Here is a 15,868-nt window from a genome sequence, read left to right as displayed (position 1 = left end):
TCAAAGCCTTTACTTCTTTTTACATAGGGCACAATGGACTCCTATAAGTCCCATAGAATTGACTCCTCTTTCTCTAGCACATGTTGGTCATGCTCTACAGCTAATGGAACACCTCTATTTTCTTGTCCTATGATACAAACATACTGGACATCTATATGGAATATTTTGTGTTCCCTATTTCACATAGATGTCGCATTATCTTATCAAATGCTACTGCTGAAATCTTCTGCTTCTCCACTTACCCTCTCTACACATGATGCCTTCTTATTTGATATCCTTATTGCTCTAGCCATTAAGGTTCTCTTTGGTTCCTGGAAGAACCTGTCCAAAGCCTCTTACTCTCAATGGTGGAATTTAGTATGTCAAACTTACCATTTTTAGGCTTATATTGCCAAAAAATTAAACAATTATCCTAGATTTCAAGATAACTGGCAATCTTTAAAGCTCTACCTACAACGGTCTGATGTTTAAATTTCTTTCTCTTCTCTTCTCTCTTTCTTTCTTCTCCCTTCCATTTTTGCTTTGATTTCATCCATGATAGCTAATGCTCATGTTTGATTGATGTTTACTAACCATTGTTACTCTTGTATTTTACAATTATTCTGTGGTCATAGTTAGATCATTGTTAGTTCTTATAGATCAACATCAATCATTTTACTGTACCATTTTACGGTTTTATTACCTGTATTATTTCATTGTATTGTTTCCTGTTCTTTATCAAAAATTCTTCAATAAACAAACATTGACTAAAAAAAAAAAAAGAAATGCACCCAGCTCACCTTCTCAATTTCCCCCTGCACAGTTTTCAATTTACAATCTATGGGGAGCAATCTCTTATCCAAGATCATTTCTAATATGGCTGTCACTTCCAAGGTGATCTCTGAAACCCACATCGAGGCGATCGAGGGGCCCGCGGAGCTAGGAGGCACCAACATCTTATCCTCTGTCCCTTTTGGATGATCCCAGTCTTTTCGTCCAGATTTGAAAGCCATTAGCCCAGTAAAGCTGATCCAGGGGCTAAACTCCCTCACAGATAGTGCCGTGTGAGCTGGTGCACTGTGATTTCAAGAGCAATGAGGGACTATTTTTGCACATACCTTTCTCATGCCAAGATTTTCCTGTTTCTCTATTGGTTTGTTTTGTCTGCTATGCTTCTCACAGTCAGCTGACGATTTTGGCGCACAATTTGACAAATATTTGCAATGTTTTTGTCAGTTGAGCTCATTACTGGCCATCTTGACCTTCTTCATTAGTGACTCTCTCCCCTCAGAAAAGCATTTAATCCATTTGTACGCTTCCATTTTCTTCATGGCATTATCCCCATAAACGTGGCCTAACATGTCCCTGATTTCACTTCCACTCTTGCCAAGTTTAACAAGAAATGTAATGTTTGTTGCTCTAATTCAAGCTCCAACATTTTTGTGATGACACACACAAAAACGTGCAACAACAATAATGAACGCCACTTAGAAAGACACTACCACACGTCGACATGAACACAGCTGTGTGAGACTGATATACCAAGGTTATGAAACCTTATCAAGCTGTTTATACATTACAATCGTCATGCCTATTATTTCACTATCCTCAGAGACAAAAATTCATGTAACTTCCAAATTCAATCTTGTAGAAAAATGGGCTAAAGATTTCAAACTTAAATTGAATGCAGAAAAGACAAATGTCTTCCTTGCAAGTCCATCAAATAAAAATATGGAGACCTGTTTAGCGATATAAATGGAATGAACCATTAGTCCTACAATAAAAATTTTAGGTGTTACTCTAGATAAATCCTTAACTTTTGAACACACTGACATTCTAATAAAAAGAAATGCTATTACACATTCTGGAAATTACGTTCGCTAAAATCATATTTTGATATTTGGTCTTTCAGACTGCTAGTCCAGTCCCTCATTTTAAGTGCATTGGATTACTGCAATATCATTTATTTAGGTCGTATAAAAAAAAGCTATCAGGAGATTAAGAATTATCCAAAATACCATTGTATGTCTGATATTTGGGTTGAACAAATCAGATCATGTTACTCTCTATTACAGAAGATTGCATTGGTTGCCAGTCAAGGCCAGCATTATGTTTAAATTTGCATGTTTATGTTATAAGACATTGGTTGGACTTGTTCCAATTTCTCTCTCTAATCATTTTGTATTCCCTGCATATTCTAGTCTGAAGCGGGGAATCTCTTTATTCTCATTTCTAACAGTAAAAGGATGCACTTCAAAAAAAAAAAATTCTGGACAAAACTTTATCTTATCCAGCTTGTGTTTGGAGTAAAGCTATAAGTGGTTTATTTTCAATTCAATCTCTTAACAAATGTTTAGAAGATCTGTGAAGTCTTCTCAAATTTATTTAAGAAATTCTAATTATATGATGGATATATTTCTGTATGCACTTCATCTTTGTCTGGCAGATCTTTATGGAAACCGCTCTGAACTGTCAAGGGTATAGCGGGTTATAAATAAAATTTTATTATTATTTTTCTGCCAATGTAAGCGCACGGTGGCAAGTTCATGAACTTAATTGTCAGACCTCGTATATACACATATTTTATGAAATTCCTTTATATATTCAATAGATAACACACTTGAATGTACACCTTCTTTGGAACAGACATAAATGTCTGAGAATTTGTGCACTACTGGACAGGTTTTAGGTGTGTATTTTTGAAGCCACATAGATGCTTATGCTACTGTTTTAAAAATGGTTGGTTTTTTTTTGTTTGTTTTTTTTTTTTTTTAATATCACATAGACATCCTGTTATGAAGTTATTCTTCCCCTTCCCAATATGTTATGTTATTGTCCTTTACACTGTAAGACCTGAAGAGCTGAATTGATACTTTATATTTAGCTTTGGCTAATCGAGTGGTAGAGGAGCATAGTTCGGATCCTGAAATCCCTGGTTTGAAGCCTGCCATACCAGCTGTTCTAGCAGAACCTCAGAAAGCGGGGGAAGAGTCTCATTTTAATGATCCATCAGAATCTCCAGCTCAGGTACTTTCTCTGGACCTTCATTCTGGTTACAATGTAAGACTCCTGCATGCAACAAATAGAGCAGTGAAATTGAAATATTATCAGAAAACTGTTTGCTTGTAGATTTGTTCATACTGTACTACAATTTAATAATTGCTTTGATGTAAATAATTTGGAACGATTATGCTATAGACTATAGAGCAATGTTTCTCAACCTTTTCAAGCCAAGTACCCCTAAGCCTAACAAATTCCAACTGAGTACCCTGCCCAAACTCCGCCCCTGACCCGCCCAAACTCCGCCCCGACTTCACTAATTGTAATGCAATTTCTTCCATCCATTTTTCATATACACACAATATAATCTTATTAATACATAATGGTAACCACAAAATTAACCCCCCCCCCCCACAAAGCACCCTGTATGCAGAGAAAATGTTAATTATCATTTATAAATTGTAAAAGACGTAAGGGAACACTAAAGTTGAAAAATCACTTAAACTGACAAAAGGTGCTCAGAAACAGATGGTAGGGTGCTCACAAACGGGGACTAGCCCCTAAATGCAGTTTCACAAGTCTTATCATTGCACCTTTTTTCTTTAGTCAGTAAAAGGGTTTTTTTGTATACAGAATGTATATAAGAGTCAAAAAGTATTCATATCAAGTGGCTTCTATTGTGTCTTCAAAATTAGAAAAGTGAAATTAGTTAACTTAACTCGAGAGAGAGAATGGAGTGTAACTGAAGTTTTCACCCGCTGCAGTGAAAACTTCAGTTACACTCCATTCTCTCTCTCAAGTTAAGCAATATTTCACATTTCTAATTTTGAAGACACAATTGAAGCCACTTGATATGAATACTTTTTGACTCTTATATACATACATATACAAAAAAAAATATTTTACTGACTAAAGAAAAAAGGTGCAATGATAGACTGGTGAAACTGCATCTAGGGGCTAGTTCCCGTTTATGAGCTTCCTACCATCTGGTTCTGAGCACCTTTTGTCAGTTTTTACAATTTGCATTGCTCCTTTGGGACATACTTGCATATAAGCATTTTGCCCAGCAGTCTATACGGGAATTATCATTTATATTCAGGTTTTTTTTCAAAGAGGTCAAGGTAGATGACTTTAAAATATGCAGTCACCTCAGCAACCACTTTAGAAAAATAGACAAATGTAGTGCAAAATATAGACAGCAGATATAAATTCTCAAAACTGAGACATTTTGATCACTAAATTGAAAATAAAATCATTTTACTTACCTTTGTTGTCTGGTGGTTTCATGAGTCTCTGGTTGCACTTCCTTCTGACTGTGCATCCAATATTTCTTTTTCTTTCTGCCTCCTGCATGCTTCTTTCCCAAACCACCATCTCTCTTTCCATGAGTCCAACTTTTTCTTACTCTCTCCCTGCCTCCCCGCCCCACCCCCAAAGCTGACCCTGCCACCTGACACATTCCATTCCCCCCCAACTTTTTCTTCCTCTCACCCTGCCTGCTCCCCCCTCCCCCTCTGAAGCTGCCGATTCCTCCCTGCCCCACCCCCGAAGCTGACCCTGCCATCTGACACACTTCATTCCCACCCCTGTGCTGCCGCTGCAGGAACAGGGACGGGCTTGGTGCATGCAGCGACTGCACACGATCAGCCCATTGGCATTTCCCCGAAATCAGTTCTGACATTGGAGAGAAGGTTCCAAGCCTGAGAGGCAGCGATTGGCTGGCCTGTAATCTTCTCTCCGTCAGAATTAACATCGGGGGAAGGCTTGTGGCTGGCTGCTTGTAGTCGCACACACCTGGCCCATCCCTGTTGCGGCAGTGGAGGTGTGGGGGGTGTTGGAATGGAGCGTGTCAGGTGGCAGGGTCGGCTTTGGGAGTGGGGAAGGGAGGAAGCGGCTTCAGCGGCGGTGGCTTCAATGGGTGGGGGGTGCAAGCAGGGAGAGATCCCAGGAGGTGGCCGGCATGCGTACCACAGGTTGAGAAACACTGCTGTAGAGCACTATGATATAGAAAGTTAGTGACATCTGTAGCCAAACACTAAATATAAAATTTCTAGTGCAAAAGGCATATGAGTCTTAAACCAGTGGGTTATTCACCTCTAGTTGTGAGTTGTGTAGAAAGAATCAGCTACATTTTTTCTCTTTTGGCTCCGCCTCTTGCCTCACTGGGTTGTGCTGAAGAACATAAGCAATGCCTCTGGGTCAGACCTAAGGTCCATCGTTCCCAGCAGTCCGCTCACGTGGCGGCCCAACAGGTCCAGGACCTGTGCAGTGATCCTCTATTTATACCCTTCTATCCCCCTTTCCAGCAGGAAATTGTCCAATCCTTTCTTAAACCCCAGTACCATACTCTGCCCTATTATGTCCTCTGGAAGCGCATTCCAGGTATCCACCACACACTGGGTAAAGAAGAACTTCCTAGCATTTGTTTTGAATCTGTCCCCTTTCAACTTTTCTGAATGCCCTCTTCTTTTATTTTTTGAAAGTTTGAAGAATCTGTCCCTCTCTACTCTCTCTATGCCCCTCATGATCGTATAAGTCTCTATCATACCCCCTCTAAGTCTCCTCTTCTCCAGGGAACTGAGACCCAGTTTCTCCAATCTCTCAGCATATGAAAGGTTTTCCATCCCTTTTATCAGATATGTCACTCTCCTCTGAACCCTCTTGAGTAACGCCATATCCTTCTTAAGGTACGGCGACCAATATTGGACGCAGTATTCCAGATGCGGGCGCACCATCGCCCGATACAATGGCAGGATAACTTCTTTCGTCCTGGTTGTAATACCCTTCTTGATTATACCTAGCATTCTATTCGCTCTCTTAGCGGCCGCTGCGCACTGTGCTGTCGGCTTCATTGTCATGTCCACCATTACCCCCAAGTCCCTTTCTTGGGTACTCTCATTCAATAACATCCCTCCCATTGTATACCTCGGGTTTCTGCTTCCCACATGCAATACTTTACATTTCTCCACGTTGAACTTCATCTGCCATCTCGTCGCCCATTCCCCTAGTTTGTTCAAGTCCCTTTGCAATTCTTCGCAGTCCTTTTTAGTTCGAGCTCCATTAAATAGTTTGGTGTCGTCCGCAAATTTTAGTATCTCACACTTCGTCCCTGTTTCTAGATCATTTATGAATATATTAAATAGCAGCGGCCCGAGCCCTGAGCCCTGCGGAACACCACTCGTGACCCTCCTCCAGTCCGAGTAGTGGCCCTTCACCCCTACCCTCTGTTTCCTACCGCCAACCAGTTTCTGATCCATCTATGTACGTCTCCTAGGTTTTTTCCTTCTACTCACGAGTTGGAAGATGTCTTTCTGATTTGCTCTGCTGATTTATTATTTGGGGGTTTTTATCCAGATTTTGAGGTGTCTCAGTACTCCAGAGATCCCCAGTATTACTGGGACAGCTCTGCCTGGGAGATGATACAGACTTTTGTGGCTGAAGTTTGTAGCTGGGTGGGCAACCTTTTTATAGGGAACCTTCCTAGCCAGCCTCTGAGGCTTGTGGATCGTTCATTTGGTAGCAAGGCTCGTTCTTGGGTGGATTCTGACTATTTGACCCTGTGTCAATTCTGAAGGCTCTATCAGGTGTTGGCTGCATTTTCCCTCCCCCTGTTGATGTGTGTGGAGCTGTGGGGGTTTGAGGTCTCAGTTGTTGCTGCGGATAGGCCATTTGGCCCTTATCTGCCATCATGTTTCTATGTTTCAGTGTTTCAGTCCAATTTCTGGTCTGAATGGCAGCCCGAAGAAATAAGCATTTGGACTGCTGAACTGCAATAGAACTGTGAGTACAGTCTATTACTGTCTATGGGAGACATTGGGTGGTTCTCAGATTTCAATTTTAAAGGTTTCTAGGACTAGTATTTAGGTCCCCAACCTCCAAAAACTTTCACACTTTTTTGTTTTGTTTTAATTCAGCTCTCCTGTGTTTTTTGTTGCTAAAATGCTGCCACGGCAGCCATCTTGGATTTCCCAATTTGATTTTAAAGGTCTATCTGTCTCAAAACACCTCAATTTTGATTAAAATCTCTATAGATTGATTCCTCAGATGGTTTTACCTCTGATTTTAGCCAGATTTGCGCTAGATGGCCAGCTGAGGAGTATCCGTGTTTCACATGCCATGGAGCACATGGGGGGCCAGGGCCATGGGCTTAGCTCCCTCTATGCCGATGGAGTTGCCTATAGAGCCCTTGGATAGTGACTCGGCATCTTCAGCGAAGCACATATATGTAGCAGTTGCTGGGCACATTAGAAGACAAGAGCCTATGCAGGGGTCCTCTGGGCATCCTGTTTAGGGCTTTATCCCTGATTTTGTGAGTCATAAGAACATAAGAATAGCCTTACTGGGTCATACCAATGGTCCATCAAGCCCAGTAGCCCGTTCTCACGGTGGCCAATCCAAGTCACTGGTACCTGGCCAAAACCCAAGGTGTAGCAATATTCCATGCTACCAATAACAGGGCAAGCAGTGGCTTCCCCGTGTCTTTCTCAAAAACAGACTATGGACTTTTCCTGGACAGGAACTTGTCCAAACCTTTCTTAAAACCAGCTATGCTATCCGGTCTTACCACATCCTCTGGCAACACGTTCCAGAGCTTAACTATTCTCTGAATGAAAATAAATTTCTTCCAATTGGCTTTAAAAGTATTTCTCTCTAACCTCTATAACTCTAGCCTACCAGAATTTTTAGGGGCGACCTGCACTGGCTGGGATTAGGGTTAGTGGTTGCATAAGAGGGTTTATCCTTGGAGCGCCATTCCTCCAAGGAAAGTTAATCTTCTGGAATCGGAGGTTCATTCGGAACAGGACTGGAATGACTGGGGTTCACAATCAATGCCTTTACTCCTCAGAGTGATTCCTCAGTTTTAGAAGATTCAGGGTCTCAGAGAGTCTGTGGCAGCCCTAGACCAGGGAGAGGACATTCTTGCTGGAGATCAGTACAGGATTTTTGCAGGAATTAAAGCTTGAATCCCCACAGACCTCTGTTGTTAAATTTCTATCATAAGCAGACTCAGACTACATTTTTTTCCTTCACATCCTGACATTACAAAGATGCTGACAGAACATTGGGAGTCCCTGGAGGGTTACTTGAGAGTTTCAAGTTTCAAGTTTCAAGTTTATTAAAAATTTTGATTAAACGCTAAGTCATATTTCAAAGCGTTGTACAAAGATATTTAGTTGCTAGTACTATGGTCAAATTGTACCCAATGGCTCCTGATTTTCAACAACTGATCTACCTAAAGTGGCTTCATTGGTAGCACAATTTACAAAGCCTAGTGAAGGTGAATTGATTTTGAAGGATGCGCAAGACCACAGGGTGAATGTAGTCTTGAAAAGGCAATTTGAGGCCTTGGCTTTGGTACTGAAGACAGCAACAGCTTCCTTTTTGTTGCATGTGCCTGCCATACTATTTTGCGTTGGGCTCTGGTGGTAAATGACACACATTCACAATGGCTAATTTCAAGGGTGGATTATGTTGCAGATTCTCTATATCAATGATCCTCAACCCTGTTCTGGAGGACCACCAGGCCAATCTGGTTTTCAGGATAGCCCTAATGAATATGCATGAGAGAGACTTGCATATAATGGAAGTGACAGGCATTCAAATCTGCTCCATGCATATTCATTAGGGCTATCCTGAAAACCTGATTGGCCTGTTGGTCCTCCAGGACAGGGTTGGGGACCACTTCTCTATATAACACTTTCAGGGTCATACGCAAGGTTTGTGCTTTATTCTGTCTCCGTCTGTAGAATGCTCTGGATCAGGCAATGGGCGGGAGATTTAGCTTCCAAAGCCACTTTGAGCAGGCTACCTTTTAGGGGCCAAATGTTATTTGGAAAGAGGCTGGACATCATGACCAGTGTGACAGATTGTTTCCCTAAGTCTTTGCCAGACAGTAGACCACATGCCTGTGGGGGTGGGGGTGGGTGGGGGGGATCAAGTCGTGGTAACTTTTGTGGCTCATGGTTTTGTCAATCTTCAGCAAGGTCCTCTGTGCAGAGATCATTTCAAGGGTCTTGGCAGAGATTTGGAGGTTCCATGAGAGCTCAGACCTCAGTTTGTACCCCGCAGCAGCCTCTTAAGAAATCCCAATGATGACAAAACAGTAACCGAACCGCTGGGAATAGGGGGGAGGTTGTTAGCTTACTGGGAGGCCTGGGAAAGGATTTGCTCGGACCACTGGGTGCTTGATGTCATTCGAGAACATTACAAGCTCAAATTTTATCATCATCTACTGTACTTATTTGTGAACTCTCCAGCTGGACAGCCAGAGAAAGCAATCGAGGTTCGAGCAATGGTTCAATGGCTGCTGGATATTCAAGCCATAGAACCCGTAACAGCCGAAGAATCAGGCTTAGGCAGATACAAGTCTCAGACAATTGGAGACCAATCCTAGATCTGAAGTCAGTCAATGCAACACTGAAAGTGTCCCGGTTCAGGATGAACTGTTCAATTATACCTACCCTCTCTGGATTTGATGGAGGCTTAGTTGCTCATCCCCATATTTCTGGATCACAGGAAGTTTGTGAGATTTGAAATGGATAACCTGGACATACAGATGAATAAACTGGACATACAGGCCTCACTTGTGTATGCTGGACACTACAGACATTTTAACACATTTTCCCACAGCCTTCCTTTACAAGCTAACCAGATGGAACAGCCTGTACTTTGCTATCTGTGAATATATGTATCCTTTGAAATGCTAACCCAGCTGACCTCTGCTACAAAGTTTTTGTCTCCATTCCCTGCTGGGAGGATACTTCTCTAAGGCTCTGCTGAGCTGTTATCAGTGCTGTATGACTTCAGAGATGCAAGGCACCCTGGAAAACCATAAACCATTTATAATGAGCAACATCCTCTGCAGAAGACGTAGGCGACTGATACCAAGACAGAACTTTTTAAAAAAACATGCTGGACATTGCCTATGGGAACCAGGTGCAGCTGGGCTGCTGGAAGTCACCCTTGCATCTTTGTTTCAACTTTATGCATAAGACAGTCTAAAACAGTGGTCTCAAACTCAAACCCTTTGCAGGGCCACATTTTGGGTTTCTAGGTACTTGGAGGGCCTCAAAAAAAATAGTTAATGTCTTATTAAATAAATTACAATTTTGCATGACATAAAACTCTTTATAGTTTATAAATATTTCCTTTTGGCCAAGTCTTAATAATAATATTGTAATTTATAGCTAAAGAGACATATGATCAAGAACCTGCTTTATTTTACTTTTGTGATTATGATAAACATACCGAGGGCCTCAAAATAGTACCTGGCGGGCCGCATGTGGCCCCCGGGCCACGTGTTTGAGACCACTGGTCTACAAGGACACCATCCTGAAGATATACAGTGTTGTAAAACCACAAATCAGCCTCAGCAAGGTGATAAGGATTCCAGACATGTAAGAAGAAGAAGTTCATGAAGTGCCCTCTGTTTCTGGACTGCCCAGGCCCCTCTTGTGGGGGGGAGGGGGGAGGGGGGAAGTGAGAGAGGCGTGGACTGAGAGGAGGAATAGTTAGGTATACATTTTTTGTACCAATAGGGAGTCACATGACCAGAATTCGGGGATGGGCTTTTTGGAACAAAGGAAGAATTTCTTTGTATAAAAAAACGTGCATCACAGATAGGGCCAGAGAGATTCACTTACTTATGCTACGGGGAACTGCTAGCCCCCTGCTAAGCATATGAGTGCAAGTTCTTCTCTCCATTGCATATTCTGAACTCACAATATATTTTTCTGCTATGCCTTTGCTGCCGTAATACTGTAAGTTTTTATACTAACAATAAACAAATATTGTCTGTTTTTGGAACATACAATGCTGTCTCATAGTCATTCCAATGAGGTAAACAAAGCAGCCTTTACTTCAGATTCCATGTGCTGGGCAGATATTTCCAGTTTATAGCACTCCCATTCAGTATGGCAATGCCTCCTCACACCTTTACCAAGGTGATGGTTGTTACAGCAGCTTATCTGGGCAAGGTGGAGATTCAGGTACATCCCTACTTGGAGGATTGGCTGATCAGAGCTCTGTCCAAAGTTGAGGGTGAGAAAGCTGTGGTGCAGGTTATTCAACTCCTGCAGGTTGACCTGGGTTGGATCATCAATTTTTGCAAGAGCCACCCGGAACCAACATAATCCCTGGATACATGGGATCTGTTTTAACGTGGCAGAGGACTGTGTTTTTCTTTTTCTTCTAGAGCCATGCAAACTGAAGCTAAGACACCAGATTTTGGAGATCTAGTGATGCCAGTGCCTATGACATGGCACTATCTACAGGTCCTTGGCTTGATGGTGCTAACCATAGAGGTTGTTCTTTGGGTGAAAACTCATTTACATCATCTTCAAGATGTGCTGTTGTCAAGATCACTGCAGACGGATATGCTCCAGATGCCATTGACCTGGACTACATCACAGTTTGTCTTTGTGACTCTGGCTGGAGTCCTTGGCAAAAGGCCTGGGTGATCCTGACAACGAATGCCAGTTTTTATTTTCTGGGAGGGTCAGGGTGAGGGTCATCCAATTCAGGGGCAATTGTCGCCATTTCAGAGGACATGATTCATTAATCGATTGTAACTACGAGCCATTCATCTAACGCTGCAGACTTTAGAGGATATCCTGGAAGACAAGCTTGTCGGGGTCTTCTTGGATAATGCACAGCTGTGGTTTATGTCAACAGGCAGGGAGGCCCAGTTGTTGTTTCACCTCTATTAGCAGCACATGTAGTGGGAATGGATAGTGTACAGCAACTATCTCAGCCAGCAGACCCTGGACCCAGAGGAGTGATTGCTGTTCCAGAAAGCCTTCAACTGCATTGTACATTGATGGGGATACTTGATATTTGATCTAATGATGTCGGCAGCAAACAAAAAAGTTTCTTCATCCGAAGATTCAAACCTGGATGCACATGCATGGATGCTGTCATACAACCTGGCCAGGAACAGGGCTGTTGTATGTGGCTCATGATAGGCAGGGTCATTTGAAGAATAGTAATGCACCTGGGGTTAGTAATCCTGGTTGTTCCAGATTGATTGTTGGCTGTGGTAAGCGGATCTGGTTCGGCTGCAAAGGGACCAGTTTTTCAGATTTCCACGTACCCATCCTCTCACAGGGACCAATTGCCCTGGAGAATCCAGAATGCTTTGGACTTATGACATGGCTGTTGAGCACACTGTCTTAGTGCAGAAGGGCTACTCGAAGGTAGTCATAGCTATCCTCTTAAGGCAGGGGTGTCAAACTCAATCATATTAAGGGGCAGAAATCCAAAACACAGGCTAAGTCGCAGGCCAGACCCCAGACCCTGCCCAATCTCTGCCCCAGATCCCGCCCCCGTAATAATACTAATTATAACACCATTTTTTCCATTCATTTTTCATATATACACACACAATATAATCTTATTAGCACACAATGGTAGTGGTTAACCACAAAATTAAACTACACAACACACTGTATGCTTCTCAGCATTCATTCCTACCAGAAAACAGATATCCCCTATGCAAATACAGGACCAAAAACTAAAAGTACTAATATATTTGAAAAAACACCCTAAGATTCAAGATTCTGCATGCAGTACAACCCCCAGAGAAAAAGAAACAAATGTATTTCTTCTTGAGCAGTGCAAAAGATAGACAGCAGATTAAAAATGCTCAAACTTGAAAATAAAACCATTCCCCCTACCTTTGTTGGCTCCCTCCCTCCATGCTGTGCCTCACTCCGGCGGGTGTGTAACCTTCTGGCCAGCTCCAACCTGGCCATTTTATGTGTCCTGCGGTCCAATGCCCCCCGTTATCATCTTGTGGCTGGCTCTCTTCTCCTCACAGTGTGCATGGAGCAGCTCCTCATGTGTCCTACACCTGAACCGGGAGGCTTCTCTCTGACGTCGCAACGTCAGAAGAAATGCTTCTGGATGAGGTGTGGGACGTGCAAGGAGCTGCTGCTGCATGCGGCTCCGTGCACATTACAGCTGTGAGGAGGAGAGAGCCAGATAGAAGGTAAAACTGGGGGCATCAGATCGCGGGCTGCATAAAATGACTAGGTGGACCGGATTTGGCCCGCGGGCCTTGAGTTTGACACCTGTGTCCTAAGGTCTAAGAAACCAGCGACAGTTGTGGCCTATGCCAAGGCTTGGAAGATATTTCATCATTGCTTAACAGAATGTGGAGCCCTTCACGGCTTTTCTTTAGGGACAGTCTTGAAGGGCCTAGCGGTAGGTTCCCTCAAGGTGCAGGTGGCAAATCTCTTGTTCTTTAGGGCTAGAGTAGAGAAAGTTTCCTTGGCTTCTCAGCCTGATATAGCCAAATTCTTGAAAAGAACATTGTGGCTGCATCCCCCAGTGTGACATCCGTTTCCGACATGGAATCTTAACATTGTTTTACATGCTCTCAATAAAGACCTATATGAGCCTCTACAAGAAACATTACTGACTGATCTTACCGTAAAGACGGTTATCCCAAGACAAGCAGGCAGGTATTCTCACAAGTGGGTGACGTGATCCAACGGAGCCCCGATGCGGACGCCTCACAAGCAGACTTGCTTGAAGAAACTCGAAGTTTCGAGTTGCCTGCACTGCACATGTGTGAGTGCCTTCCCGCCCAGCGCAGGGCGCGTCTCCTCAGTTCTTACTTTTCTGCGGAGCCGAGAAGTCCGTCTTCGACTCTCTGCGTGAAGTGTTTTTACTTGTGCCTTCTTTTGTCCGCGGTTTTGGGTTATTTTTTCTCAGAAATGCTGTGTTTCATCGTTATTTTCTTGTTTTCAAAAAAAAAATTAAAAAATTTCCGTTCGTTCAACCGGGCAGGCCACGTGGCTTCGATCTTGCAGCGGAGCTTTTTCGGCCTATGTCCCGGCCTGCAACCGGTTTTAAAAAGTGTTCCAAGTGCCAGCGCGCGATTTCCCTGACGGACCCTCATTGACGCTGTCTTCGGTGTCGCGGGCCTCAACATCTCCCAAAATCATGCCGACCTTGCTCAACACTTACGTCTCGTGCTTTCAAGCGTCGTTGCATCCTGTGGGAGCAGCTTTTCAGCATGGAGTCTTCGATGGAGCTTTCGTCTTCGAAGGGCGCTTCGCCCTCGACATCATCCGATTCTCTCCAGGCTTCTACAGCTTCTGCTCCGAGCCTCATCAAACCTGCCTCGTTTGTACCGGCTATGTCTTAGACGCCTGCTGCGGTGCCTTCCTCTGTCTCTTCCACCGGTGAGACACAGCAGCCCATTCCCCCGGTGGTGCTTAAAGTGCCCAAGGCTTCTAAGTCCAAGCACTCTCACACTGCCTCGAGGGAGAACGAAGCCTGTGCAGGTGGTCCCGTTGGAAACGCGGATCCATCCTTGCCGGCTTCGTTCCAGACCTTATTGGAGAAGCAATTCATTCAGCTCTTCACTATCATGGGGCCGAAGCTTCTCTCACAAATCCAGCCTGGGCAGGCGGAGGTCTCCCGCGAGGTCAAGCCGCCTCCTCTGCCTCAGTCGTACGCACACTCTCTACAGGGAGCAGAGTCTCTGCGAATGACTGGTCTGGCATTGCGGCATGCATCGCAAGGAGCATAGTCTTTGCCCATGCCTCCATTGGAACCCGTACACTCGATGCAAGGAGCAGAGTCTTTGCAAGTGCCTCGAGGTTCTTCCACTCAGCCTCCAGCCCTATCCATTCTCTGGGGGCTTCGGCGGGGACACGCTCTCCTCGATTGTCGAGGCCTGCTTCGAGGCACAGCTCGCATCATCGATTGAGGCATTCTTCGAAGCATTCATCCAGGCATGCCTCGCCTCATCGGAAGCAGCCTTTTCTTCAATATTCCCCAACGCCTGCTTCGACCCGCCTGCTTCCGGATCTCGAAGACCCGCTGGGTTCTTTTTCTCCATCCAGGTCTCCTTCTTCATTGGAGCGAGCCGCCTTGACATCCTCGAGTCCCTTTCGAGGCCAGGCTTTGGCAGATCAGCTGTCTTTTTCATTTTTTTCTGCTAGATGGCAGAAAAGATGGCAGCTGATTTGGATATTCAACTTGACACTGGATCTACGTTTTCCAAGGAGTATCTCAAGACCATGCATCTTCCTCAACCTCCTGCTGAATCCCTCAAGCTTCCTCTTCACAAGCTTTTGGATCAAACCTTTGTCCGCTGTCTGGAAACTCCTTATTCCATTCCAGCTGTTCCAGGCAAATTGGATTCCAGATACAGGACTGTTCATCACAAGGGGTTTGACAATTCTCAATTGTCTCATCAATCCCTTCTGGTTGAGTCTTCTTTAAAAAGATCTTAACCTTCCCAGGTGTATGCCACTGTTTCTCCGGGCAGGGAAGGCAAAACGATGGACAGATTGGTCGTCGCATCTACCAAAACTCCATGATGACCTCCAGAGTCCTCAACTATAATTTTCATTTCATCACCTATTTTGAGTTCTTTCTCTCCATCCTTCAAAAGTTCATGCCTTATCTGGATTCTCGTGCGCTTTTTGAATATCAGGAAGTCCTTGCATCCTTGTCCCAACTTCGGCTGCAGCTTCTTCAATCCTCCTATGATGCTTTTGAGCTGTCTGCTTGAGCTACTGCTTGCTCTGTGGCCATGCGGCATCTGGCGTGGCTCCGTACCATCGACATGGATCCTAACCTGCAGGACTGGCTAGCTAATGTTCCTTGCGCTGGCAATGACCTCTTTGATGAGTCTATAGAGGCTGTCACCAAGAAGCTTTCGGACCACAAGAAGTCTTTTGCATCCATTCTCCGGCCGAAGCCAGCTCCTCCTCGCCCTACACGCCCTCCTCTGATTTACCAATGGCGTTTTCCACTGAAGCAGACTCCTTCCATTCGTCAGCCTGTCAAGAGGCAACATCCTCAGAAGCAGCAGAAGCCTCAGCTACCTGCTGTACACAAGGCATCTCAGCCTTTTTGACTGTCTAGAAGA

General features: G+C 44.1%; 1 protein-coding gene across 1 annotated transcript in view; it reads left to right on the top strand.

The window, feature by feature from the left end:
- Positions 1-15,868, top strand: part of MAN1B1 (mannosidase alpha class 1B member 1) — a 245,232-nt gene that overhangs the window by 67,535 nt on the left and 161,829 nt on the right. The window contains exon 3 of the mRNA XM_033961549.1: positions 2,864-3,006. Within this exon, the coding sequence (XP_033817440.1) occupies positions 2,864-3,006 (143 nt within the window). The remainder of the gene's footprint in view (positions 1-2,863; positions 3,007-15,868) is intronic.

The sequence above is a fragment of the Geotrypetes seraphini genome, chromosome 10 (genome assembly GCF_902459505.1).
Source record: "Geotrypetes seraphini chromosome 10, aGeoSer1.1, whole genome shotgun sequence".
Classification (NCBI taxonomy): Eukaryota; Metazoa; Chordata; class Amphibia; order Gymnophiona; family Dermophiidae; genus Geotrypetes; species Geotrypetes seraphini.
Note: the sequence above shows the minus strand (reverse complement) of the source record. Positions and strands in the feature narration are given on the sequence as shown.